This window comes from Ictalurus furcatus, chromosome 19 (assembly GCF_023375685.1).
Source record: "Ictalurus furcatus strain D&B chromosome 19, Billie_1.0, whole genome shotgun sequence".
Taxonomy (NCBI): domain Eukaryota; kingdom Metazoa; phylum Chordata; class Actinopteri; order Siluriformes; family Ictaluridae; genus Ictalurus; species Ictalurus furcatus.
In genome coordinates this window covers 6987676-7015406 of record NC_071273.1, presented here as the reverse complement: position 1 = coordinate 7015406, position 27731 = coordinate 6987676, and the positions used below count along the sequence as shown (strand labels likewise).

Sequence of the window (27731 nt, the reverse complement as noted above, 5' to 3'; positions counted from 1 at the left end):
AACATTAGCTGGTGACTGACCAAAAACCAAAAGGAAGCAATGAGTTAAAGTGTAGCTCTGTGTGTGTGTGTGTGTGTGTGTGTGTGCGCACTCAGTTTGCTGGTGTGAGATGGTGTGCTGAACTGATTTGGAGTGTGATTAGTGTTCAGGGTGATTAGTGACTCTTCGAAATGACTTTTATATGATATATGGTAAGTATAAAGTCACTCAGGTGTGCGGTTTCTGTCTGATAGTGTGTTGGGAGTGTGGAGAAATTTGCTGTCCCTATGATAATGACCAAGTATTGTGTGTGTGTTGCTCATAGGCTCCCAGCAGTATTCTGGAATCTCTGGAGACACACATGAACAGTCTAGAGGGAAAGAAAGGGTAAATAAAATCTCTGGCCTGAACACATTTGTGCTTATGAGCATTATCCTGTATAAAGGGGCAGTGGTGGCGTAGCGGTTAAGGCTCTGGGTTAGTAATCAGAAGGTCGGGGGTTCAAGCCCCAGCACTGCCAAGCTACCACTGTTGGGCCCTTGAGCAAGGCCCTTAACCCTATTTGCTCCAGGGGGCGCTGTATCATGGCAGACCCTGTGCTCTAACCTCAGCTTTCTGACATGCTGGGGTATGCGAAGAAAACAGTTTCACTGTGCTCATTAAAGACTCATTATAGTACATACCTGTGGTATATGTTATGACACATTTTCTCTTTCCTTTCGTCGTGTTCGGTACGTTCTCAGAGAGGGGTAAGTGTTTTGAGTTCTATACTATATCCTGTATATACTTTTTATAATCGAATATAGAGTGTGTTGACTGAACAGCTGTCCGATCTTTCTTCATCCGTCAGGTCTCCGACAAAGGTGAGGTTTCGTTTCAAATCCGTTTCTCATGCATATGTAAATTCATCCATGTACAACCATGCACATTCATGCCCTCTTTTTTTTTTGTCTCATATTGCAGGGATCACCCACCAACAACGTCTCTCCGACGTCCACTCCGTCCAAATCCGGAGCCTCTGTGCCCACCCTGGAGCCGCCGCCCACAGAGGCTGCGGCTGCGGCTGCGTCCGCTTCCGCCGAGCCTGCCACTGAGTGAGCGACCGCTTCGCACATTCTCACATCAAACTCCATTTACGTGATCAAACGCTTCCAGATGTTGCTCTTTTTTTTTTTTTTTTTTAAATTTATTACTAAATTCTCTGACCGTTTCATTGCCGACTTCTTTCTAGTTCTCTGCTGGACTTGGATCCGCTGTCTTCTTCAGGGCCGCCTGCTTCAACTGCTCCAACATCCTGGGGAGGTAAAAAGTGCACATTGAACTATTGTTATTCTCTCAGTGTACATGAGCTACTGAGGAAGGACGTACAGTGTGTAAGGGGAAAAAAGCGGATAGGTTGATTATTTTGGAGGTAGATACAGTAGATAGATAGATAGACCGATAGATAGCGTTGAGGAACAACTGAGGGACTCGTACACGAGTGTTACAAAAGGTGCAAACGTTCAGTGATGCTCAAGAAGACAACACGATACATTAAGAGCCGGGGGGGCGTGTAAACTTTTGAACAATATGATCGGTGTAAATTATTATTATTTTGTTTAAAGCTCTTTTTTTTTTTTTTTTTACATTTAGTACTGCCCTTCAGAAACTGCATACAGAAGACAAAATAATAACAATATACACCGATCATCCTGTTCAAAAGTTTACACCCCCCTGGCTCTTGTTGCCTTCTTGAGAATCAATGCAATTTTTATGATCCCTCTTATGTAAAAAAAAATAAATAATAATTATTAATATTTTGCAGATTCTACAAGGTGTATATAAACTTATGACTTCAACTGTAAATACTGCACATAGACGTGCTTCGTTATTCCAATAACAGCGTTTCTCTAAATGTTTTATTCCTCTTGCACCACAACAAGTTACCCGCAATTAACATTTTTATTCATTAAAGAGCGACACAGAGTACTTTATATCCAATTCTAATTACGTTTCATTTGTGGAATGCCTGTAAAAAAAAAATAACTTTCAATATAAACAGTCGTTCTCTCATCAGCCTTTCAAGTTTTTTAGTTAGACCAAAAAAAAAAAAAAACAACCATCTGAGCTTGTCATGTTTCCGAGAAGCCACAAACCACAGGTCCTGGAGAATCCTGAAGACTTTACTGTGTAGGAAAACGTAATTTAACACGTTACATCTGACTGTTACCCAACGCTGACTCCTTGGATAAGTGTCCCTTACGAAAAAACATCAACAATCATACATGGTTTTTATTATGTTGAGCATCTGCCATACAAGAACCTGTGTGAGTTGTTACTATAGAAACAGTAACGTATTAGAATGAACACGTTAATGTAAACCTCGCAGCCAGAACTACTTGCAGAGCTGCTGTTACAGAAAATTCATCAACATAATCTGACCAATCGAACATTCGGGCATTGCAAGTCTTTATGCTAAATTGTGTTTAGAATGTCCATGCATGATATATACTTATTGATCATACCTGTATATACATACTGATGATATCTTCTTTTTTTTTTGGCTATGTTGCTGCAGATCTTTTGGGGTCAGGTGAGTATTTGTTTTTTTTGTTTTTTCCTGACAGCCAGACCGTCAGTAGTTTTCCACTGTTGTCCTTTCTTCTTGCTTCCCAGCCTTGTCTCATTCCGAATCTCTTTTTCTCTTTCTCTCTGAAATGTGCTCCTGTCTTCGCCTTTTTCTGTCGCCGTGTTGTGTTACTTTGCGGTTTTGATACGGTCCGATGGTGCCGTGGCTTTCGTAGAATTCGGTTCCTACACTACGGAGAGTCTCCTCCCTGACCCCACCCCTGCTGTAGACTCTACCTCTCCTGCGACAGCTGTGTCTAGTCCCCCAGCTGGTGAAGGCGCTGCTTCTGTAGCCCCTCCCTCTACCGCCGCTGGCCCAACCCCGAGCTCGGCGGATCTCCTAGGAGGTCAGTAGAGAAGGATGGTTTAGCCAGAGGACAAACAAACTAGGAAGCCACGCACTTTAGCATATGCTTTACATTCAGTGGTGTTAAACACAGATTAAAGGGGAGGTTCGTCATTTTCGTAATTTCCGTACAATTCCGTACATGGTTGTATTTCATGCTCTTATCATGAGTGTATGGAACACCCAATAGTGGCTTAGCACATTGCCTGAGATAAGAATATTTGTGAAGCAGTAAACCCTTTCTTTTCAAAATGTGCTCTGATTATAAAACTATACCGTCCATACTGTATATCCTGCTTTCATTTTCACGTTCTTACTCGTTTTTCTTTCTTCATTCACCCCAAAACTACAAGACTTGATTAGGAGTTAGAATTAGAGATGGTATGATACGACTTTCTCTTTTTCTACACCAATACCGATAACGAAACTGAGTATCAGTCGATACCGATTCCCATACAATATCATTTTCTTTTTTAACTAAAGCACTTCACAGTTAGACATTTTCACACACACACACACACAAAAAAACCAGCATTTTTATATGTAAACATTTGGTTAGGCTCAACTTTATTGTCACTGTCAGAGTACGAGTAAAGAGTAACGCAATGCAGTATGATACAGTAGATACATACCGTGTATTACAGTAAATGCAGATGTGCAAATAGCAATGATGTGCAAATACAACCCCGATCTCAAAAAAAGTTGGGACACTGTGTAGAATGTACATAAAGACAGAATGCAATGATTTTGCAAATCGTATAAACCCTTATGTTATTCACAGTAGAACACAGAAAACATATCAGATGTTTAAATTGAGGAAACGTACCATTTTAAGAAAAAAATAAGCTCGTTTTGAATTCGATGGCTGCGACACGTCTCAAAAAAGTTGGGACGGGGCAACAAAAGGCTGGAAAAGTAAGTGTTACTAACAAGGAACAGCCGGAGGTTAATTGGCAACAGGTCAGTAATGTGATTGGGTATAAAAAGAGTATCTTAGAGAGGCGGAGTCTTTCAGAAGTAAAGATGGGCAGAGGTTCACCAATCTGCACAAATCTATAATTTGTGGAACAATTTCAGAATAATGTTCCTCAATGTTAAATTGCGAAGAGTATGAATACCTCATCTTCTACAGTACATAATATCATGAAAAGGTTCAGAGAATCTGGAGAAATCTCTGTGCTGAAGGGACAAGCGTGAAAATCGATACTGCATGCCCGTGATCTTCGGGTCCTCAGGCGGCACTGCATTAAAAACAGGCGTGATTCTGTAATGGAAATCACTGCATGGGTTCAGAAACACCTCCAGAACTCATTGTCTGTGAAGACAGTTCGCCGTGCCATCCACAAAGCTGGTTAAAGCTCTATCATGCAAAGAAGAAGCCGTATGTGAACACGATCCAGAAACGCCGCCGTCTTCTCTGGGCCAAAGCTCATTTAAAATGGACTGAGACAGAGTGGAAAACTGTTCTGTGGTCAGACGAATCGAAATTTGAAATTCTTTTTGGAAACCATGGACGCCGCGCCCTCTAAACTAAGGAGGACTAAAGAGGAGCGGGACCATCCGGCTTTGTATCAGCGCTCAGTTCAAAAGCCCGCATCTCTGATAGTACGGGGGTGCGTTAGTGCTTATGGAATGGACAGTTTGCACATCTGGAAAGACACCATCAATGCTGAAAGGTATATACAGGTTTTAGAGCAACATACGCTTCGATCCAGATTCCATCCCATCTTTACTTCTGAGAGACTCCGCCTCTCTATGATACTCTTTTTATACCCAGTCATATTACTGACCTGTTGCCAGTTAACCTCCAGCTGTTTCTTTTCAGTAACACTTACTTCTCCAGCCTTTTGTTGCCAACGTTTTTTAGACGTGTCGCGGCCGTCGAATTCAAAACGACCTTATTTTCTCCTTAAAACGGTACGTTTCCTCCGTTTAAACATTTGATATGTTTTCTGTTCTATTGTGAATAACGTACGGGTTTATGAGATTTGCAAATCACTGCATTCTGTTTTTATTTACATTTAATAAAAACGAAGTAATCGTAGTATGACAGAACTGCGTTAAAGTGCGAGCACTTGTAAATAATTGCAGATAATAGCAGTAGCGCACAATGCAGTATATTTTGGTGTCTAGTGCTAATGTCTCGTTATGAGGTGGAAGCTGGCGGTTAAAGCGTAGAGGCTGAGTTCAACATTAGTACAGCTGAAGGGAAAAAGCTGTTCATGAGACTTTTTGTTTTCCAGTTGCAGAAATACATTTCTTTTCCAAGTCTAATTCCAGTCTTTGCCGATATCTGATATGCACTGGTATCAGCCTGATATAGATACTGGGTGAATATGAATGATGGATTATTTAGCAAAAAGGCAAATTCTACCTCGATTAATATTCGTTCACTAATTTAATTTGCTCACACGTCCAAATCAACAGAAGAATCGAGTGTTTGTATATTAAATAATAATTCCACAGTGATACTGAACTCTCACAGTACTATTAATCTATTCAGCAGACATCCAGGGCACTGGAAGGAGATTTACAGGCTCTGGAGAGAAGTTTTTTTTCCACAAGCAGTATTTTCAGGTCTTTTCTCACTGAAATTCGAATGTTCTCTTTTCTTCCGCCATCTATTTTTGCACGTCATTGGGGATTTAGGTGCGTTTGGAAGCCCATCAGCTGAACCGGCATCTGCTGTGGAGACGGGGGGTTCAGGCACCACGGCCGCTCCTGCCGCTGATGCTTCTGCTACAAATGGTGGGTTCTGACTGTACACGTGTGTGTGTGTGTGTGTGTGTGTGTGAATTTGATTACGTGTCTGATTAAGCCATGGAAGTCATTTGTGTATTTCTGTGATCATTAAACTTGTTTGTACAGATAATATACAGATAATTCTCAGCCTGATGTCTTTCAAATTGCGCCATCGTACGATTGGGCTGTGTGCACTGCTTTTATTGACAACGGGTTCGGATCTCCCTCTCCACCAGGCTGGCCGTTACCACGACGACTGTCAGTCTGCGATGTCATGACAACCCGTCTTGAACCGTTGCACTCGCATGTCACGTGCACGTTGTTCTGACTCCCACTGATAGCGTGAAGGAAGGATGGTTTAAAACATTTCCATATTTGGAAATCTTTCTCTTAATCTTTCCAGTACTGTTTTGCTTTACGGAGTCTCTGATGTATTTTGAAATGTCTCTCTCTTACTGTACGTCCTCGTCTTAACAAATTACGGGGTCCAAACGAGCGTGTACGATATCATGTATTGCTAATCTGTGGCATTAGTTTTGAATCTTTATACAGATAATTATTTAACCCTTTCCTGCATGGTGTTGCCAAGTGCCCTATTTATCTCCAATTTTCTGATAGGCAATAATACGAAACGGCTATTTTCCTATGTAACTATAAACAGAGGGCCTTAACGTTGCCATTTCACATGACCTGGAAGTGCTAATTGCATTTCCTTTTTCTGCAATAACATGGCATGGTGAAGTTCACCACCAGAGGGCTCTTAAAATTGATTTTATTTTTAATTTTTTTTCAATATTTAGGCAAAACTACTTAAAGGAAAACACTGTCTAGATTAAGTTAACCTTTATTTTTTTTTTGCAATTTAAACAAGTTTATATATTTTGAGTATTCTTTAAAGGGTAAAATGTAATTGTTGCCACATGGCAACAACATGCGATAATGGAACTGTGGTCTGTGCTTTTATGAATTGAAACAGGCCTACTTAGCAACACCAACAAAAGACACCAGGCTTCTCTAATAGTATGTTTATATTTTTATTTATTCTAATTCAAAGTAAGAAAAACTGTCAGCCCTTTTGCAATTGATCCGTTTATGTAGAAGATATAACTTTTACATGCTTACTAGGTGGCAAATGTAATTGGAATTCTAATCTCATACATTTCGGGTGATTTTTGAATATATGATACTTTCCACCATTGCACATTGTTGCCATACGGCGACATTTGACCAATGTTTTGAAAAGTTTTGTGTATTTTTCCTACTTGAACTACTTCAGTGACATGTTGTCGGTGTCTCTAATCGTTTAACTTATATGATATCAACTCTCTAAGCTTGATCGTTTTTACTGGGTTATGATTCAAATAAAACTCGGTAGTGACTTTTGGGCGTCATTTCAGATTGCGTTTGCGCAAGACTAAACAAACACGGATATTTTTTTGGTCCTGCAGATTCTTCGTAGAGTTTTTACATTTATGGTTCTCCCCTTTCTCCTCTCATCAAGACCCATTTGCCCCAGCTGTGGATTGTGCGACTGTTTCCCCACAGCTGGACATGTTCTCCATGCAGCCCTTGGAGAGCAGCGCCTCGTTATTCGGCTCTGTGTCACCTGCCACAGTTCAGACCCCGCTCACCTCCAGCACGCCCATCACTCCAGCCCCTGCAGCTCCCACGATAGATCTGTTTAGTGGTAAATTCTGACTGTGTGCCCCTGCATGACACCCTTGAGTGACACGTGTTCTCATTTCCAAGCTGCGTTTTTTTGCCTAGACATGTTGCACCAACGAATATTACAAGGAAGCTTGTTTGAAAGCAGTTTAGTCCTTTTCTTCAAGCAAACTAAATTACACACAGGCTTGAAGGGGTGTCTGTGAGATGAAAAGGACTCTAACCTGTTTGACTTGTAACTGAATGAATCATTCATGTGAGATGGATTCACGTGTTTTATTTGAAGTCATAGTGTTTGCACACAGATCCACAGAGGTGATTGATGTGTTTGCTGGCTTGGTGTGTGTTAATCCCATCACCTCATTTGCTGTGCTTTATTTTGTATTGCATTTCTCAGGTCTAACATATTCATGTGCATATAGTATGCGGCTCTGTGTCCTTGCCCCTAGGTTTTTTTGATTCCGTGCCTGAACCATCTGTACCCATATCAGAGCGTGCGCCCAGTCTAGACCTGTTTTCATCAGGTATGCAGTTATCCCTTTCCCCCACTGACTCCTTTCCTTCTCTTGGCTGCTCAAGATTCGCTAAAAATTCTCCTCTTCGGTGCCTGGGTTATCCAAATGGAGCTGCAACCTCATTTTTTTTTTGTTTCTCTTGTTCTCCCTTTTCAGCAGTCCCCTTTGGGGTTTCCCATGACTCATGGTTTGCTCATCACTCTTTCAGCTTGCACTGTTTCAGCTTTTTCTTCTTGTGCAGTGCACAATGTCTAATACATTTAATTGAGGTTTTCCAGGTCTTCCATGTTCTTTAGTAATGAGTGATTGAACAGAGAGTTATTAGAAACGAATTGTGAACAAACCCCCGTCTTGATGCTCATGCTGCAGATGTGTTCAGCCCGCCTCCTGCTGCTCTCTCCGCCCCTGTGAGCTGGCTGGACGGTGGTGCAGCTCTGGATTCGGTCGGGGGTGGGTACCAAGTTTCTAGGTGGAGGCTCTGGTGTTCCAGGTTGGGGTTCATTTTATTGCTGCATTCGACTTTCCTCAAAAGTGGCGATTCGGAATTGCGTTATTTTTTTTTTACCTCCGTGCGTTCAAGCTACAAAGTGGGGAAAAAACTAGGAGTGATCTGTATAGTCAGTGTTTCAGATTTAACAAGCGAACATATACTCAGCAAAAAAAAAGAAACGTCCTCTCACATTCAACTGCGTTTATTTCCAGCAAATTTCTTAACATGTGTAAATATTTGTATTCACACAAAAAGATTCAACAACTGAGACATAAACTGAACAAGTCTCAGAGTGGGGGTCAATATTAAAATTAACAGGCAGTATCTGCTGTAAGTACTACAGAGCACCAGATTTGTCAGTTCTCGCTGTGAGATGTTCCTCCACTCTTCCACCGAGGCAAGGGAAGTTCTCGATCACGTCTGGGGGTCACATGGTTACGTGTAATCTTCCACTGTAAGGACGATCAGCTGTCCTTCCTGTCTCCCTGTAGCACCGTCTTAGGCGTCTTACATTACAGACATTGAGGTTTATTGCTCTGGACACATCTGCAGTCCTCATGCCTCCCTGCAGCAGGTCTATGGCATGTTCACGCAGGTGAGCAGGAACCCTAGATGTCTTTCTTCTGGTGTTTTTCACAGTCAGTAGAACAGTCTCTTTAGTGTCCTGAGTTATTGTAACCGTGACGGTAATCGCCTACCAGCCGTAAACTGTTCGTGTCTTAAGGACTGTTCCACAGGTGCATGTGCAATAATTGTTTATGGTTCAGTGAACAAGCGTGAAAAACATCGTTTAAACCCTTTCCGATAAAGATCTGTACAGCTTATTCGGATTTTACAAAATTATCTTGAAAATACAGTCTCCTGAAAGAAGGGACGTTTATTTTTTTTTTTTTGCTGAGTTTATCTGTATGCTGATTGAGCTAAAGCGAAGTAATCGTTTCTACGGTATAACTCATGTAAAGGTACGAGGTGCTACCGTGTTTACCGTCGATGCTGTGAGCAGCCATGCTGATTTGACGTCACTTACTGAACCCGGGGTTGAGCAGACCATCCCGAGCTCCAGAGCTGAGAAGGCGTTTTCTTTGTTGTTGTTGTTGTTTTTTTTTCTAGTCGGAGGTCGGAGATTACGAGTTAAGACTTTTAGTCGAATGCAGCATAACTGCTGGGTGTTTTCTTTTGCTTGAGGTTGAGATGGAACTTTGAAAGAAAACGCTGATGATTGTGTGGATGTCAGTTATGAAGTGGAAAACACTTGGCTTGTTCGAGAGCTGTTTGCTTTGTGTGTGTGTGTGTGTGTGTGTGTGTGCTCATGTAACTGACTTTCTCTCCTGCCTCTGTGTGAGTGGATACCAGGTTGATTTGTCAAGCAAAACATTTCTGTTTGTTGGGGAACTGCGCGTATAAACTGTGTGTACATGTGTTTGCTCTCATTAAAGTTTCCATCCCTTATGCGATTGATAGACTCTTCCATTGCTCTTATACGCAAAAACAATGTTTAAGGTGTGACATTTAAAGACATTTACACACAGAGAAAAAAAAAAAAAAAGTCTCTTGCAAACTGTTGCAAAATAAATAAATAAAAAATGGTGTCCTTGCTTAGTGTGATTGACACTTGGTCTGTGTGTCTCTCTCAGTGTGTCGCCGACGGCTCATTCTTAACCATTCTCTGCCCTCATGCTGCATGGATTCTTCCTGTGGCCTGATTTGGCACTGTTTGGTCTGATGTGGTCCACCAGACTCTGCAGGTGCAGGCAATGGCCAACCCACAGCTCCAGCACCAGCAGCATCTGCAGGAGGAGATCTAATGGGAGGTACTGTACTTCTGCCTCTTATTCACTTGTGTGACATTCTTCAATTTGATGTGTCCTGTGAAGTATATTTGCGCTACAGTGTCATTGTGAGTGCGTACTAACCAGTGAAGTGTGCCGTGTGTGCATTACATTGTGTTATTGACCCGTGTGGTGTGTGTTCTAGAGTGGCATTGCTTGATACAGTGTGTATGCTGTCGTTAATAGCCGAGGATAGTGTGAGTGAGACGTTTCAGTTGGTGTCTTGTGGTTTGTGTTTATATGGCATAGTGTGTTGGAGTGGGTGAAGGCAAGCTGTTTGTTCACTGTCCATGCCAGTACTTGCACCGCCATTTGTGTATTTAAAGTCTCTGAGTACTTCCTGCTTAATGCTGAATTCCTCTGTACTGCTCTTTCTCTTTTTTATCATATCACTCTTCCTCATGTTATGCCAATCTCGATTTCCTTTTGTTATTCTTTGCTTTGATCATGTTCTCATTTTCCTTTCACTTTGTTTTCTTCGCCTACATTTCCATGCTTTTTTGCGTGTCATTGTTTTGTTGATTTATTTACCTTCTCTGCTTCTACCATGATTTCTTTCATCTCTCTCCAATCTTGGTCTGGGTCATTGCTTGCTACCTCCTGTGCTACGGTGAGTCCTGATGCTCCTATACAAGCTGTTATTCCACAGTACACGACTGCATTGCAGTAAAATATTCCAGCCTTGGCTCTGTGACAGTAACTGAGTAGAAAGGAGAGAGGGACTCGAAGCCTGTGAGCCAGACTAGCCAGACCGTTCTAATCATGTCCAAACTTGTGTGTGTATATAACAGTCTGCTCCAGTTGATGGATGGATGGATGCTCCAATTACTAGATTAGATGGGATGGATACAAAAAGCAGTGGATGAAATGATGGATGGATGGACTAGATGAACAGATGGTTAGATGAATGGGAAAATAGATGGATGAAATTATGGATGGATGGATGGATGGATGGATGATGGAACGATGGAGGGATGAAATGATGGAGGGATAAAATGATAGATGGATGGGTAGATGGATGAAATGATGAATGGATGCTGGATAGATAATAATGTATAGATGGGGTAGGATGGATGAACTGAATGGGATGTATTAGCCTGGATGGATTGTATAGACTACAATGGTTTGATGGATGGAAAGGAAGGATCTCTTTGGATGGACGGATGAATGATGGATGGAAGTCTTGATTTAATGAATGCATGGATGTATCTACTGGACGAGCTTGAAGAAGTATATAAGATATTAAAGGAGCAAATTAGGGAGGAACTAAATATTTAGATGACTTGATATTTTTTTTAAAAAATAAATAAATGGAAGGTTCTGTGATACGTTCTAGAATATGACAGAGAAGAACACGAAATAGAGGACAACCATGAGGGGTGCCATATTAGAACTTGAGAAAGTACAGGATGTTTATGTAATATGATTTACTGCTACAATCGAATTATTATGTAGCAGTGTCTAGAATGTTGTATGGTCTGAAGTGTGAGTAATGTGCTGTGATAAAGTTGGTGTTGTTGGTGCTGTATTTGGGTCTCTGTGTGAATTGAGTGGTTTTGTACCAAATGTTATGTCATAGCATATTTTCATGACTAGTTATAAAGACTCGGTGTCTAATCTTTACGCTGTAATGGAGAAGTGGCATGGTTGGTGTAGAAATCAAATTCAGTTTGAATCTTTAATGGATACGCTCTTTATTTCTCCAGCGTTTGGTGGCTTGGGGGATATGCTCATGCCAGCCATGGCCCCTCAGCCAGCTGGAGCAGCTCCCATGGCAGCCTCACCAGTTAAACCAGTGGGAGGGAATCTGGACTCTACTATGGCCAATTTAGCTGGAAGTAAGTTTCAGTCCAGCACACCACAGGCATTGATACGTAAACCGAACGTTACTGTTTCTATAGTAACCATTACATAACCATTAGTATCCATTATGTTATTGTTTCTATAGTAACAGCTTACACAGGGACGTGTATGCTGGACGCGTCACATGAATGGATTTTAAAAGTTGATGCCGTGTGTATCTTTATAACTTTTATTCCTTTAGTATCAAAGATCATTTTCAGACATCCTGCATTATGATGTTTGCTGTAAGGCGATGTTTATTTAGCATTTTTGGAAGGAGTCTCCAGTATCAGTGTTTGTAACAGTCCACGGTCTTCAGGATGGAGGGCTTTCTGGTTTGTCAGTAGCATGCGTTTACTGTTATAGGAAAGCAGAAAAAAAAAAAAACGAACACCACCCTGTCGTTGATTATTTTCATATATATATATATATATATATATATATATATATATATAGCACATCCTGTTATGTTTTATTCCTTACACGTCAGAAGAGAAAACCCCTTCTAAGCACACATTCCACTTCAGGCACATTAAGTATATAATGAAGAAATCTAATTAAAAAAATGTAACGTATAGCTTTTGTTTGTTGTAAAATAATAATAATAAATAATAATAAATGTTAACCAATTTAATATGTGTGTATGTTGCTCTTTTTCAGATCTGGGAATGGGGACTCAGAAACCGTAAGTCAGATTCTCACACACACACATCTGATTTGCCATTTTCTTTCTGTCTTGTTCGCTCTGTTGTTACTCATCACTCTCTCCTTCTCTCTCTCTCTGTCTCTCAGCGGTGAAGCAGCGGGAGGGGCGAACTGGCAAGCGCAGGTAGCAGCCCCTAGCTGGGGCATGCCCATGGTAAATGTTGTGTTGTCGTGTAGTTCCGCAGCATGGCGTAGTGCAGCATGGCTTTGGGTGGCATGGCATGGGGTCAGTCACATGACCCCTTTTCCTCTGAATTTTCTGGATCCTTCTACAAGCTGATCACAGTTGTGACAGGCTGGAGAAAGCCTGGATTTGGTTACGTGAATCTGTAGGGGCATTTGCTCAATTTGTTAAGTAGAATATAATGAAGAGGAATTTTTTTTTTTTTTTAATCTAGCCAGTGTTTATATCTATCCAGTATACGATTTATAATAAATAATCTGACACTTCACGAGTGCTACAGCGGAAAAGCGCTCGCCCTACCATCAGGAGATGGTGTATTCGAATCATGACGGCGTCGTATAATAATAATAATAATAATAATAATACATCAGTCTGTGTTTACATTTCCGAGCATATATACACACAGATCAGCACGTCTTTCTCTGATCACTCACACTTTCTCACTGCTGCTTAATCTCAACTAGATTTCTTAGCACAGTTCTTCAGACTGGAACAAACAAAACAAAACAACAAAAAAAAAACGTTCTAGGAAGTAAAAATATCTTGAATAGAGGCAAATGTATCTAGTATTTCCGATTATAATATTACAGTAAACCAAATAGAAGATGATTAAAGCGATTTGTAGCCATTGTTTGTTTTTTTTTACTACGCATTCATTTTTCTTATTCTATTGGCAGATTTAGCTGTTTGCTTCTTTCTAGAAACGATTTCTAAAATTTTGCACAATTCTCTACCAATAGAGTAAGACTATTTCAAGCCTGAAATGAATAAAAATGGCTAGACGTGGGATTAATAATCTGTTTACTGTCATCTTATCGTAGGAAATTCTAGATATCATAGATATAGATCAAGATATTTTCACTTGCTTAGTTAAAATGTGTTTGCAGTGTACATGCGGCTTCCACATGTAGAACGTCTAAGGATACAGTTTTGCTGCTTAAGTAGGCTATAGGTGTGTGTGTGTGTGTGTGTGTGTGTGTGTGTGTGTGATCACTCCAGGTGCTGATCACCTGGCTTGCTAACTTTCCTCTACTCTAAACTCTAGCTATTTAAATATGCATGCACAACAGATTGAATTAGTAGTCATGCATATTAAAAAACATGCGAGGGTTCTCTTCCTCTCTAAGTTGGTAATGATGTAAATAAATAACCCCATCTCCAGTGAATTAGAGAGCCGTGTTCCCTTGTTTTTTTTTTATGTGTGTGTGTGTGTGTGTGTGTGTGTTTGTGTTATATAGTTCATTCTGTATTCATTTCCATTCCCTCCCTTATAATACACATCCATTATAGCCTGTGCCCTCCATGGTCTCTCCTCTCATGGGGTCCCAGTTGCCATTTAGCATGGTAAGAATGTGTATGCGTGTCTTCCCGAGTGCTCGTGTGTACGAAAGCGTGCGTGTGTCTCACACTCTGTCTGTCACACGCAGCCCGGTGCAACAGGCGCAGCTCCCATGATGTTCCCCCAGCAGCCTATGATGAGACCGCAGTTTCCTGCTGCAGGAGCGTCTGCAGCACCGGTAACATAACCACACCTGTCTAAACTATTCCAAACCGTACACCGAGACACACAAATGGTTATACAAAAAAAAAAAAGTTTGTTCCAGCGGAATATTTCCAAGAAATAGAAAAATACCGTATTACTGTACGGTGAGTAGGATGATGACGGAGGCGGAGAACATTTGATTCCTGGGGTTTTCAAGTTTTAAAATAGATCCCACTTCCAGAGTTGCAGAAAAGATTCCTTTCCCGGAAGGGACTCGGAGCCTGAACCAGGCGGTGTTCAAAGCATGTCTGGTGAACGAAAGCGGACTGCATACAAGGAAAAGCGCCCGATATCCCACTGTAAAATCTAGAGGTGGAGTACTGATGCTCAGTTTGTGACTGGTGCTTCAGATGAAGATCGATGGCATCGTGAACTCTGCAGGATATTCCAGCCCAAAGATTCCAGATTATAAACAGTCCTTATACTGGATGCTAAGGCTTAAAACGTCATTCAGCATATGTTATTATAGGCTGCGGTGTGACCCAGGACATGAACAAATATCATACACATTACAAATATATTTATTTGGCATTTATTATACATCTTGTGAATCTTGGAAAGAGCAAATCCACTTAAATTTTTGTATATATGGCCAAAAGTATGTGGACACCTGACCATCACACCCATATGTGTGTGTTGAACATCACATTCTAGATTTAGTCCCTCTGTGTTTGCTGTTATAATGCGCTCCGCTCTTCTGTGAAGGCTTTCCACTAGATTTTGGAGCGTGACTGTGGGGGTTTGTGATCATTCAGCTACAAGAGTGTTAGTGAGATCAGGTACTGAGGAGGTCTGGGGTGCAGTCGGCGTTCCAGTTCATCCCAAAGGGGTTCAGTGGGGTTGAGGTCAGGGTTCTGTACAGGACACTCGAGCTCTTCCAGTCCAACCTTCACACACCATGTCTTCATGGAGCTCGCTTTGTGTACAGGGACGTTATGATGCTGGAACACGTTTGAGTCTCTTAGTTCCAGTGAAGGGAAACTGTAACGCTACAGCATACAAATACATTGTATACAACTGTGTGCTTCTAACAGTTTGGGGAAGAGCCACATATGGGTGTGATGGTCAGGTGTCCACATACTTTTGGCTGTCTAGTTTATTCCTGTTTGCTCAAATTTCAAGACAAGTTACACAACTGAAACACCTAAAACTACAACTGTAAAACACATATCTGTGCTGAACAATAGTATAAAACACCACATGCCTATTCGAAATAGGGGCATTTGCTCATTTTAATGAAGGATGCAAATACGTTGATAGTATGGCATAGATATACAGACACGACACTCATCTCTGACCCTGCAGGTGTATTTTTGTCCTCTACAGATGTCTTCTGGAATGACCCAAAGCCCAAGAAAGCCTCCTCCTCCCAAAGATCCCCTTGCTGACCTGAACATCAAGGACTTCCTATAGGTCACCATCAGGTACATCCATCCATACTTCTTCATTTTTTAAATACTCAGTTAGTAATCAATTCATCAGGCAGAAATAATATCTACAAAACGACTAGGAACTATGAAAATGAACTAAAAGCTGTTTTCTCTTCGTTTGTGTGTGTGTGTGTGTGTGTGTGTCTCATCATAGCAAGTCAGCGACTATGACCCTGAGGAAATGGATGTGTGCATTTCTTTTCAGATCAGTATCCTCAGGGTCTCCTTCCGTCCCTCCCTCCCTCCCTCCCTCCCTCTTTCTGTCTAATGTTGTATTACAAACTGTGAAAGTGATAATGTATACGTGTGTGTGCGTATTTTAATGTTTCCAGGCTATATTTAAAAAGGCAACCCATTTAAAAAAAAAAAAAAAAAACGGTATTGATGGATGCATCCTCGTACATCCGCAGTGGTGGGTGTGTATTCCTTTTTGGTTTTTCCTGCCTTGTTTTTTTTTTTTTTTGTTTTTGTTTTGTTTCTTTTCTGTGAGGAACCCAAACAGATGTGTAATGTTTCTGTGGAGAAAAATAATGTGTTTGGTGTGGTACATATCACTGGGCTTACTGGATCCATGTCGTCATTGAAGTATTAGTTGTCTAGCTCTTAGCCATACAGCATCTGGTTCTGGGACACACATGAATGAACATAGCGTTAACGGACGTATTAAGGTTTGTGTAGCATCTCCGTTCTGTTTTTACTAAATATCCTGCTTTTCTTCCTCTTCTGTCAGTGACACGTGACACGCCACATCGGACTAGGCCTATTAACAACCAATATGCATTTGGAATATTTTATCTTTAGTCTTTATTTTGAGATAAAAGAATCTATTTTAGTTATGTTGAAAGTACTTTATGTATTAAAAGAGGTGGTACAAAATATTTGCGCTTGTAAAAAAAATTTAAAAAATAAATACATGTATTCCTGCCACCTGAATGCAACCTAGCTCTGTTTAACGGCACCTTGTAGTGAATAGTGGTAGCGCACTAGCACAAGAGCACAGCAGTTCCGTGGATCTAAAACTTGCAGTAGATGGTAAGATATTTACAGATTACATCTACAAAACCATCCGCCATTGGTTTTACAATCAGTCCATAATAATGACTAAACTGGCGTGTTGATCCATTGCAGTAAGGAAATGTGGGGGGAAAAAACAAAACAAAACAAAACAACAAACCCTGGTTGGTAGAACGTCTGGTGGAATAATGTTATATTAACAGTGGATGTGCTGGTTAGGTTTGCTTTCCCCCCTTTTTTTTTTTTTTTTGGGTGGATCTTAATTTTTTGGATGTAATAATCCCCTTCTGTCCCAATACTCTTCTGTGCATGTAAGTCCTGTTGAAATGCAATAAACAGTTACCTGGAAAACACGCCATGTGTTTCGCACATTCGATTATTTATGCCGTTTTGCATCAAATACGGTCACGGATACACCTCCAGACCGCACGATCACAGTACAGAGACTAACATTTTAGCTAATGTTAAAAACATCCAGTAAAAAAACATTGCTTGTTATAGCATATACAGTACATCAATGTTGTGGAACGTCCACGAGACAAGTTCGTTCCTGTTTATGGCTTATGTTATAGCAACAGTCTTCCCCTCACTAGTTTCTCCTTGTCTAACTCTCACTCAAAAACCACCGCTCGTCATTTTACAGAGAAATCCGGAACGTGTAAACTCCTCTGTCGTCAAGACGTCCACGTGTTGGGAAACTTTGCAGAGCACCGTGACTCGATGTTAAATAAATGTCTCCTAACAAATAACTTCACAGAATCAGCGATCATATGTTTTACTTTGTTAAACAATACTTTATTATTATTTTAAATCTGTTCAATATTAGATTATGTAGCGTGTTACTATAGAAACCATGACGTATCAGAACAAGCACATTACTATAATAATTAATATAGGAATGACACAGGATGTATTGAACACGCTAAGAAAAATCAGTTCTCCAAAGCAAGGCAAGGAACCAGTTTAAATCTGTAAGTAATTACACCCCCTATCTGTGTAAATTAATATCAGCTGGGTTAGTAAAGTGATGGTCTATAAAAAGGCTTTTTGTTACCAAGGTGTCACACAAGAAACGTCTCATGATGGATAAAAACAAAGAGCTCTCCCAAGACTTTCACAAACTTATTGTTGTGAAACATATTGATGGAATCAGATACGGACGTATTTCAAAACTTCTGAATCTTCCAGTAAGCACCACTGGGGCCATTATCTGCAAGTGGAAGCAACATCACTCCGTCATCAACCGGCCACGCACAGGAGCTCCTCGCAAGATTTCTGACCAGGGAGTCAGAAGAACAGTCAGAAGAGTAGCTCAAGAACCAAGGACCACTCGGAAAGAGCTCCAGAAACACTTGGAGGCAGCAGGTGCCATCGTCACAGAGACAACAATAGGCAATGCACTCCACTGCTCACGCTCACCCGCAAGACTCCATTACTAAAGAAAAGGCATGTTGAAGCTCGTTTAAAGTTTACTACAACTCATTTGGACAAGACTATGAAATACTGGGAGAGTGTAGTCTGGTCAGACGAGAGCAAAATGGAACTTTTTGGCTGTCATACTACACACCATGTCTGGAGAAGAAATGGCACTGCACATCACCCTAAAAACACTAGACCAACAGTGAAGTTTGGAGGTGAAGCATCATGGTGTGGGGCTGTTTTTCATCACATGGTACTGGCAGACTTCATATAACTGAATGATGAAAGGAGCCCTTTACCGGAAGATTCTTGAGAAGAATCTGCCGCCATCCACCAGGATGATGAAGCTGAGACGTGGGTGGACCTTCCAGCAGAACAACGATCCAAAGCATACAGCAAAGGAAACTCTCAATTGGTTTCAGAGAAAAAAAATCAAGGTGTTAGAATGGCCCAGTCAATCACCTGACTCGACTCCAATTAAACAAGATTTAAAGACGATATGTTTAGAAGAACGGACCAAAATCACACCTGAATACTGCGGCCCGTTCATTTCTTCACACAGGGAGCGTCTTGAAGCTGCCGTTACAAACAAAGGCTTCTCCACGAAGCATTAAATACATTTCACTTAGCGTGTTCAGTACTTTTTTCCCGTGTCATTCTACTTTATTACACATAACTTTATTTACGGATTTTAATGTTGTGAATTCTTTATATTTCCGGATTTCTTGAGTTAATACTGAAGTCTGGTGAAAATTTCATGTGAATAACCTCACTGGAAATATATTTACTGAAAAATATTTTGATACTTATTTCCCCCGCTGTAGCTGCTGTATTGTAAGTGATAACACAAACTAACTTGTTCCAACATGAAGTATACAACATTAAATAAATTACAGATTGTAATCATTGTCAAATCGCTGTAGTATGAGGAATAAAACATCTTGGGATGTTCTGCAAAAAAAACCAAACAGAAAATCATCGACTCTGGGTTGCTAACAACCCTCTGCTTCCCTTCCTGTTGCATCACACACCTCACTGTTGATTATTTTCTCCTAACAGCATGCCCTGTCATGATTTATTCCTTTTTTTTAATACCACAAAGGCCTGAAGATGGTTGATATTCACATACTGATATTCACACACAGATAGCAGACTGTGAGTGCGAGTGTTTGCACACCCCTAACGTAAATGGTACAAAAAAAAATAAAAAAATAGTGTACGTTAGAATGTTACTACTCAACTCAACTTTATTCCTAAAAAAGTGCTGCACATGGAGGTACAAAAATGATCACATACAGTACATACAGCCAAGAATACAACAAGCATTTAAAACAAAGGCAAGAGAAAAGAAATTGACACGGTACAGTTTATAATGCGTTAATTAAAAGCTAGAGGAAATAAATACGTTTTTAAGGCCCCCCTGAAGACACACTAGCGACGGAGATGATTTTATGGCCAACGGAAGCTCGTTCCAAATTCTAGGTGCTGCCAAAGCAAAAGCTCTATCACCTTGAGATTTAAGGCGAGCTCGAGGAACCAACAGACACAGTTGAGCGAAGAGACGAAGAGACCTTTTAGGGTTCAGACTTATTAAGTCTGAGACATACTCTGGTGCTAGACCATGAAGAGCCTTAAATATATATATATAGCAACATGTTATACTGGATTCTGTATGGAATCGGCAGCCAATGTAAAGAAATCAATCCTGGGGTAATAGATAGAAAGCGTTACAGGAGTCCAAACCAAGAAGAGACAAAATCATGCACAGCCTTCTCCAAATCATCAAAAGAGAGGATGGACTTCAACTTTGCTGTAGATATTTTTAACAGCAGCATTGATTTGGCAATCAATCCTGAGCTCAGTGTCAAAAATAACTCCCAGAGTTTTTTCCCCCTGGAAGCAATGGCAACTTGTCGTTTAAATCCAGCCCACATCTCCTTGGACCAAAAAGAATCAACTCTGACTTTATCCTTGTTTCATTGGATAAAGTTGTTTGCCAAACCACATGTCACATCGGCCGTGCGTTTCCCATGTTTAACAGGAAAGTAAAGTTGAGAATCATCAGTGTACAGACGGTAGTGTATGCCATGCTGATCAAAGATCTTTCCTGATGGAAGCATGTAAAGGGAAAAACTAAACAGGTCCCAAGATGGAGCCCTGAGGAACCCCACACGTTAATGGAACAACCGATGAACAACAGTTCTGTAAACAAACCGAAATGGTTCTACTCTTAAGATATGAGGAGACCCAATCCAAGGCTAAGCCCTGAATACCAATCTGGTCTCTTATGCGATCGATGAGAATGTCATGATCGACTGTATCGAAAGCGGCACCAAGATCAAGCAGCAGATCAGAAGAGCAACAGGACTACCAGAATCCTCACCTAAAAAGATATCATCTAAAACCCTCAACGGACCCGACTCAGTGCTTCGACCGGCTCTGAAAGCTGAGTGAAATTGATCGGATATGTTGTTGCTAGCTAAAAAAAAAAATCCTTTAGTTGTGTAAGCACAAGTCTTCTGTTGAAATAAAAGATACTTTTGATATCGGACGAAAGTGGTTCGTATCAGACGAACCGAGCTTTGCTTTCTTAAGAAGAGGCTGAATGATGGCATGTTTGAAGCGGCTGGGAACAATGCCAATGGACAGGCTACTGCTGACAATCGATAACCAATTGAATCCACCACCTCCTTGAACAAAGCGGATGGAATAACATCGCACGAAGAACCAGTAGGCTTCGTATGTGCGATTGTGGGTTTGAGTTGAGACAGCAGGTAACAGGATCATTACTAACAGATATGATCCGTGAGCGTATTCCAGCAATCTTACTCGTGAAGAATTTTAAAAGCTGTTCACGTGTCCACCGAAGATGGAGATGGAGGTAAGGGCAACAGGATGAAGAACCAAGAATCAAACAGTCTCTCAAAATCTCACAGGAAACTTATCATTTATCTTTACGCCATTTTGTCTCAGCCCTCCCGCACTCATGCCGAAGATCACGGGTATTAGACTAGTGATACAATTAAAAATGATTTCTGGATGTGATACAGATGTGGAATTTTAGTTCGCTTATCTCTAATGACTTTTTTTTTTCCCCAGGTCTCCTTCTTCTCGTTTTGGATTTTCAGAAATCTTATCCGTTTATGTTTTTGTCTTTGTATATATTTGACACGTAATTCAGTAAAATAGTGGTACATTTTATTCACCCAGAACCCAAGGGGTCAATGCTTAAACTCAACTCTATGAGATTTTAGAAGTGTGTTTTATATATAGATATATATTTGTGAACGTGATATCCAGGATTAAGCCCCCAGCAGACAGGCTTGCGCTTATGAAGATGCATTTCACTATCAGCCTCCTAAAAACCGAAGATGGACGACAGGTCAAGGCAGCGGCGTGGCTGCACGTGTCCTCAGTAAACAAAGGCATAATAGAAAAGAGCGCTGATGGCGAACAGTGCTACAGAGAGCACCATGTTCCTCCTGTTCTCTCCTCGCAAATCGGCAAGCTCCTTCTCTGAAACAGACACAACACACACATCTAATCATCTGCACACGGGTTCCAGGAGACCACAACTACAGCAACATAACGTTTTGTTTGTCACTAAAATGTACTTTTTCAATTTTTATTTATTTTACCATATTTCTGTATCCTCTCGTTCATGATCGCCATTTCATCCTCGAGGGCCTGTCTGTGGAAACACACAGAAGTCTTAAAGCCTTATGTGGCTTGGTGTAATAGGCATGACATCGCATAATAATTTCTCAGTCCATCCTTAAAGCGTGCACTCTTACTTGTCTTCGTCCGACAGTTGCTCGCGCCGACGTCTGAATTCTGCCCTCTCCAGACCATCCTGACACTTCAATCGCTGCTCCTCAATATGGTCAATCTAAGACCAAAAAAAAAAAAGACAAGTTATATTTAATAAAACATGTCCCGATGCTTCCTGGATATGAAAAGGTCAGCCTATTTATAGCACTAATTTTATTTTTTTAAACCGATGGTGTGTGTTTTTTTGTTGTTGTTGTTGCTATACCTCCTCTTCCTCTCGAACAGCTCAATCACAAAGTCACTCAGATCCTTACGCTTGCCCATTTTTCCTGCTTCCTACACGTCAACTTCGAGAACCGACTGTTCACTTGCTGCATAATATATCCCCGCCATCGTAACGAGATGATCAATGTTACTCACGTCACCTGTGAGTGGTTTTAACGTTACGGCCGATCGGTGTATATAATCTGGATGGAGACTATAAAGCGCCTCTTTAAGTCGCTCTGGAAAAAGGGCATCTACGAAAATGGACATTTAGTCACAGGTGCTGCAAGGTTCAGGGTTTTAAAATTTAATTGCTTGTTTTTTTTTGTCTGTGGCATAATATTTATGAAATCTCTACAGGCTACCTACCTAATCACTCAGCCGTACTTTGTCTATTCGCCCATCGACCACACTGACTGGCTTTCATCCTGATATTTCAAGGCATTTCTAAGATACACACAATATCATTTTTTGTTGTTGTTGTTGTTGTCGGCGTAACAAACTGCCAGTAAAACAGTAGTGCTGCGTTTAAAAATAAACCTTGGATAACGTATCTGACGCTTTTATGTATTGCCGACGAAAATAAAGTAATACTGAAAAAAAAATCTGGAAGATTAAAACATAAACAGTAGAAACCTTGATCAAAATCAGCTGCTCGTTATTTATTTAAAACAAACAAACAAAAAAAAACAACAACATTTAAATACTATAGATACCAGTACCAGTTTCCCAATACCAGTACCGAAACCTCGGGTATCGGCTGACGTGGATACCCGATATCATATGACACAAGACATAGCTAAGAACACGACTTACACAAAACTGTGCACAAGAATCACTCACACTTCAAATATAAGAAAGTAAAAAATATACTATCAATAAATACAATCAATACCAAATATTTTGGAAATAAATAAATAAATAAATAAATAAATAAATAAATCCGGTTCCAATCTTTTCCATTTGTTGCGGGATCAAATCAAATCCATTCTCTTTTTTTCCCTCCGATATCCAATCCAGCTTTTTTGTTTGTTTATTTATTTATTTATCGCTGGGAATCGACTCGATACTGCCAGATCGGCTCTAAAAACATACCATGGTATTCCAGAAAAGTGCGTTGTGACATCATCTATCACGATATTCATATAATATCGCCATCTCACCCAGCCTTAGTGCAAATTTCTTCTATATTATACACACACACACACACACACACACACACACACACATATATATATATATATATATATATATATGCTGTACTTGGAATTCTCTATACATGTAATGTGACTGTGCTATACTAGACACACACACACACACACACAAAAAGACAACATGACCAACTAAGTTATTTCGATATTGTGGTACTCTGTAGAAGGTTTAATGGTGCATGTTGTACGTAGGTGCATTTTGATTTAAAAGAGCCTTCAGTATGCTGGAACAGAGCTGTGGTATCTTCTGCATTTTTACAGAAGGTCTCTTTAATTCAGGACATCCTAAAGAGATAAGTACACTGGAGTGAAGCTTTACTATAGTCTGAAGAACTGTATTTGCCACATTAGACCAAGTTTCCTGACTTTATTGACACTTGCTGAAAAGTGACTAGTAATTATTTTCCCGCTTTCTTAATTGATGAATAAAGGTTTGAGGTTTTATAATTGCCTTACTGTTGAGATCTTTTCACGAAAACAAACTTGCCTACAATGTGGCATATGCAACGGTAATTCAGAAACTGTCTCTATCTATCTACAGCCTTCTTGAGTAAAATAATAACAATTTACACCGATCACCCTGTTTAAAAGTTTACACCCCCCTGGCTCTTAATGTATCGTGTCGCCTTCTTGAGCATCAGTGAATGTTTGCAGTTTTGTAATAGTCGTGTACGAGTCCCTCGGTCGTCCTCGGCGTGAAAAGATGGAGCTCAACATCAACACTGTTGGAAAGGGATCAAATATGCAGAAGATGCTGGAAAAGTAAAGAATGTGCCGGACCTGGAGGATTTTTCTGAAGAACAGTGGGCGGTTTAACTGTTCAGGACGAACAAGGGACTCGTGAACAACTCTCACAAAACATAAACACAGTCGTTGATCGTCCAGGTAACGACAGACAGGATTAATAATCAAGCGTGCGTAAACTTTTGAACTGGTTCGTTTGTGTAAATTCAGTTATTATTGTGTCTTGTAGACTATATGTAAACATCTGTTATGTGAAATAGCTCGTTCAGGACAGTATTAAATAAACAACAAAATGCCATTTTTATGATCCCTCTTATTAAAATAGAAAAATTATTAACATTTTGCAGATTCTGTAAGGCGTATGTACACTTATGACCTCGACTGTATTTATCTATCCATCACTTACCAGTTGGTAAACATGATCTACCAGTTTGACCAGCTCAGCCTCTGTTTTGGAAGCTGGTACATGTGCCACGTACTTATACATGTAATGTCTGATACATTATCCAGCCATTAAATAAACCTCTGAAGAACCAAACAGAATATTACACTGTTTTCTGTCCTTGTTCCTTGATTGAGCAATACGATTATACCACCTAAGTCCGGTAGATGGCAGTAAAACACCAACAGGAACAACAGGAACAACAACACCACCACCACCACCACCACCGCTAAGTAAATCACGTTAAAGATTTAAAACAAGTGCAGAATTGTTTTGTTCCGCGCTTTAGCAGGACAAACATGAACCTGTAGTCTGAGGACTGAACATTATGAGGATAATTCCTGTCACGACACATACATACAGTGGCATTATGTACAGCTCAGTATAAAGTCAACATGGCTGATCTGCTTGTCTGATGAATGGGAAACGTGGCATATTCAACTCACCTCAGTCGCAACACTAATCTTTTCCTTTTTAATATTCTTTGCCTTTGTCATTCTGATAGCCGTTGGGTGTAAGAAGTACTAGGATATAATAATATTATTATTATTATTAATAATTATTAATAATAAAGCTTTGGTTTGAGCTGACGTGCAGGAGAAATCTTCTTCCTTCTCCTGAGAGAGTGTTTACTGTAAGCAACACACACCGCCACCTACAGGCAAATCTGATACAGTGCTTCTCAAAGTCCTCAGAGAGATCTCTCAGACTGTCCAAGAGCTTTGAAGACTTTGAGAAGCACTGTGTCAGTCCCCTTTGACTTTCTTAAGTCCTTCCATGTGGTGTGTGAGTTGGGAAAGAACCAAAATATGGACAGTCTGGAGAACTAGTTTGAGAATCACTGATACTGCAACCGTATAGTCCAGTAAAAAGTCCAGTTTTTTCTCCCTTTGATTTTCCAAAGTGTCCGAAAAAATTCCAGCCACAAACCCTTTAACCAATGAAATACAGTCCAGGTACAGCACTGACCTCACTGAGAATCAATAGTTGTCTATATTTTCTCCCCTAAATTAGGTTTAGAATCATGCTACGGCTACGGTCATGCTAGCAAGTCACTTCTGAGTGTGCACCATCCAGCGTTTCATTATTACTGATGAGAAACGAATAACCACCAGCCCTTTATACAATTTATACACACACCAATCTTCTTTTAACGTATTTAAGTTTCGTTTCCACGTTACGTGCTAGGTTTCATACTAGCTTTATTGGCTATATAAGCAAAGCACGCTAACTGTACTAGCTACATTCATGCACCAGAGGTAACAACAATCTCTGCTACATCCTTCAGAGCTTTATTTTCTTTGTCATGCTTTATTTTTCTTGGATTGGTCCAAGGTATCATTTGAGCTGGTTGTTTGGATTTGTCGCTTTACTGTGTCATACCATATATGCACAGAAGTGCCAAAGTCACGTTGTCACTTGCCGCTGAAGTCAAGGGATCATGTTGAATCTGTGCATGTAATTTTCATGTATATATATAAAAAAAAGTCACTATGTAACTTGTTACCAGGACAACATAACGTGCCAATGCTTTTTTATGCCACATGTGGCCCACATCTATGTGTCCTCATCTGAGACATATGGCAATGTCAATGGTGACCCAGAAGAGAAAGTTCCACCAATTTTAAAGGCGGTTCGGATATCGCCTGTCTGATGCCGTATCTTTGCCAAATATAGCAGATTACAGCCACATGTGTCCTAAGCGTGCCCTTTCCTACAAATGCTGGCCAGCTAGATAACACCAGCTAACTTGACAAGATAGCATACTTTTTCTGAGAGGAATTTTAAGTTATATTGATGAATATTCATAATTGTCACTCTCCAGTTAGCTAACATAAACCAACTTGAGAGGATTCTGAGATTAATCATGTTTGTCAAATCGTAATCCAAAGTAATCACTCGTCATATAAGGAAATATTCATAGTCATTGCTGCCTAGCTAACTAGCAACACGTGCTAATGCTGCTTTCAAATGGTGTCATGTTATCCATGTTTACAAAATTACAGAAGCATGGTCCTCTCTAGTATTAACTACTACCTCTCTAAATTTACAGTTATGCTGTTAGAATACATTTATAGTAAATGAGTCGTTTGTCAACAGTTTAAGATGGCTTGCCGTCAGAAGGTTTCAAACTGTTACTGGAAGGTTCTGACAGATTCTTCTTGCATATTGACTGAAATGGGAACAGTTTTGAAGTCCCAAATGTTCCTTAATTGGTCTTTTCCATACTTTTATTTTTTTTATGTGTAGTTCCCATTGCTTTTGGTCCTCTAGGATGGCCATCAGAAATGACATATACACTTACTGTCCACTTTATTAGGAACACCTGTACACCCATTCATGTATGCAGTAATCTAATCAGCCAATCATGTGGCAGGATTAAAATCATGCAGATACTAGTCAAGAGCTTCAGTTAATGTTCACATCAAACACAGAACATCTCTGTGACTTTAACCATGGCATGGTCGTTGGTACCGGATGGGATGGTTTGAGTATTTCAGATATTGCTGATCTCCTGATTGGCAGATTGGATAACTGCATAATATGAGCAGGTGTACAGGTGTTCCTATTAAAGTGGATGGTAAGTGTATTTTATTTGTATTAGTCAGGGTCTAACTTTCGAAGGATGTCCAGTCTGAAATCTCCTCCAGCTTCTTCCAGTGGTGTGTCCCTCTGCCTTGTGGTCCTCGAGGAGAGTAAATCTGGACACCAACTATCCAACAGAAACAGTTTGTTTGTTATTTATGAACACACATCTTATGAACACACACCCATTACCATATTCTGATACACTATATGGCCAAAAGTTTGTGGACACCTGATCATCACACCACATGTGGTTCTTCTCCAAACTGTTGCCACAAAGTTAGAAGCACACAGTTGTATAGAATAGAATGTCTTTGCATGTTGTAACATTACAATTTCCCTTCACTGGAACTAAGAGACACAAACCTGTTCCAGCACCGCAACGTCCCTGTACACAAAGCGA

General features: G+C 40.3%; 2 protein-coding genes across 2 annotated transcripts in view; one reads left to right on the top strand and one right to left on the bottom strand.

Moving 5' to 3' along the window:
* snap91b (synaptosome associated protein 91b) overlaps nucleotides 1-18191 on the top strand; it is a 37677-nt gene extending 19486 nt beyond the window's left edge. Inside the window, exons 9-24 of the mRNA XM_053650658.1 lie at nucleotides 305-366; nucleotides 723-728; nucleotides 830-842; nucleotides 943-1073; nucleotides 1211-1281; nucleotides 2537-2551; nucleotides 2763-2933; nucleotides 5582-5680; nucleotides 10081-10155; nucleotides 11880-12011; nucleotides 12676-12700; nucleotides 12808-12874; nucleotides 14195-14248; nucleotides 14332-14421; nucleotides 15774-15871; nucleotides 16032-18191. Coding sequence (XP_053506633.1) covers nucleotides 305-366; nucleotides 723-728; nucleotides 830-842; nucleotides 943-1073; nucleotides 1211-1281; nucleotides 2537-2551; nucleotides 2763-2933; nucleotides 5582-5680; nucleotides 10081-10155; nucleotides 11880-12011; nucleotides 12676-12700; nucleotides 12808-12874; nucleotides 14195-14248; nucleotides 14332-14421; nucleotides 15774-15860 — 1098 coding nt within the window. The 3' untranslated portion in view covers nucleotides 15861-15871; nucleotides 16032-18191. The remainder of the gene's footprint in view (nucleotides 1-304; nucleotides 367-722; nucleotides 729-829; nucleotides 843-942; nucleotides 1074-1210; nucleotides 1282-2536; nucleotides 2552-2762; nucleotides 2934-5581; nucleotides 5681-10080; nucleotides 10156-11879; nucleotides 12012-12675; nucleotides 12701-12807; nucleotides 12875-14194; nucleotides 14249-14331; nucleotides 14422-15773; nucleotides 15872-16031) is intronic.
* Nucleotides 18192-19539: 1348 nt separating this feature from the next.
* Nucleotides 19540-25368, bottom strand: ccdc167 (coiled-coil domain containing 167). Its single transcript, XM_053650656.1, has 4 exons — nucleotides 25189-25368; nucleotides 22105-22199; nucleotides 21949-22001; nucleotides 19540-21826 (listed from the first exon to the last, which is right to left on the bottom strand). Exons 1-4 carry the CDS (start codon nucleotides 25237-25239, stop codon nucleotides 21723-21725), a joined length of 303 nt encoding a protein of 100 aa, XP_053506631.1. The 5' UTR covers nucleotides 25240-25368; the 3' UTR covers nucleotides 19540-21722.
* Nucleotides 25369-27731: the final 2363 nt, after the last annotated feature.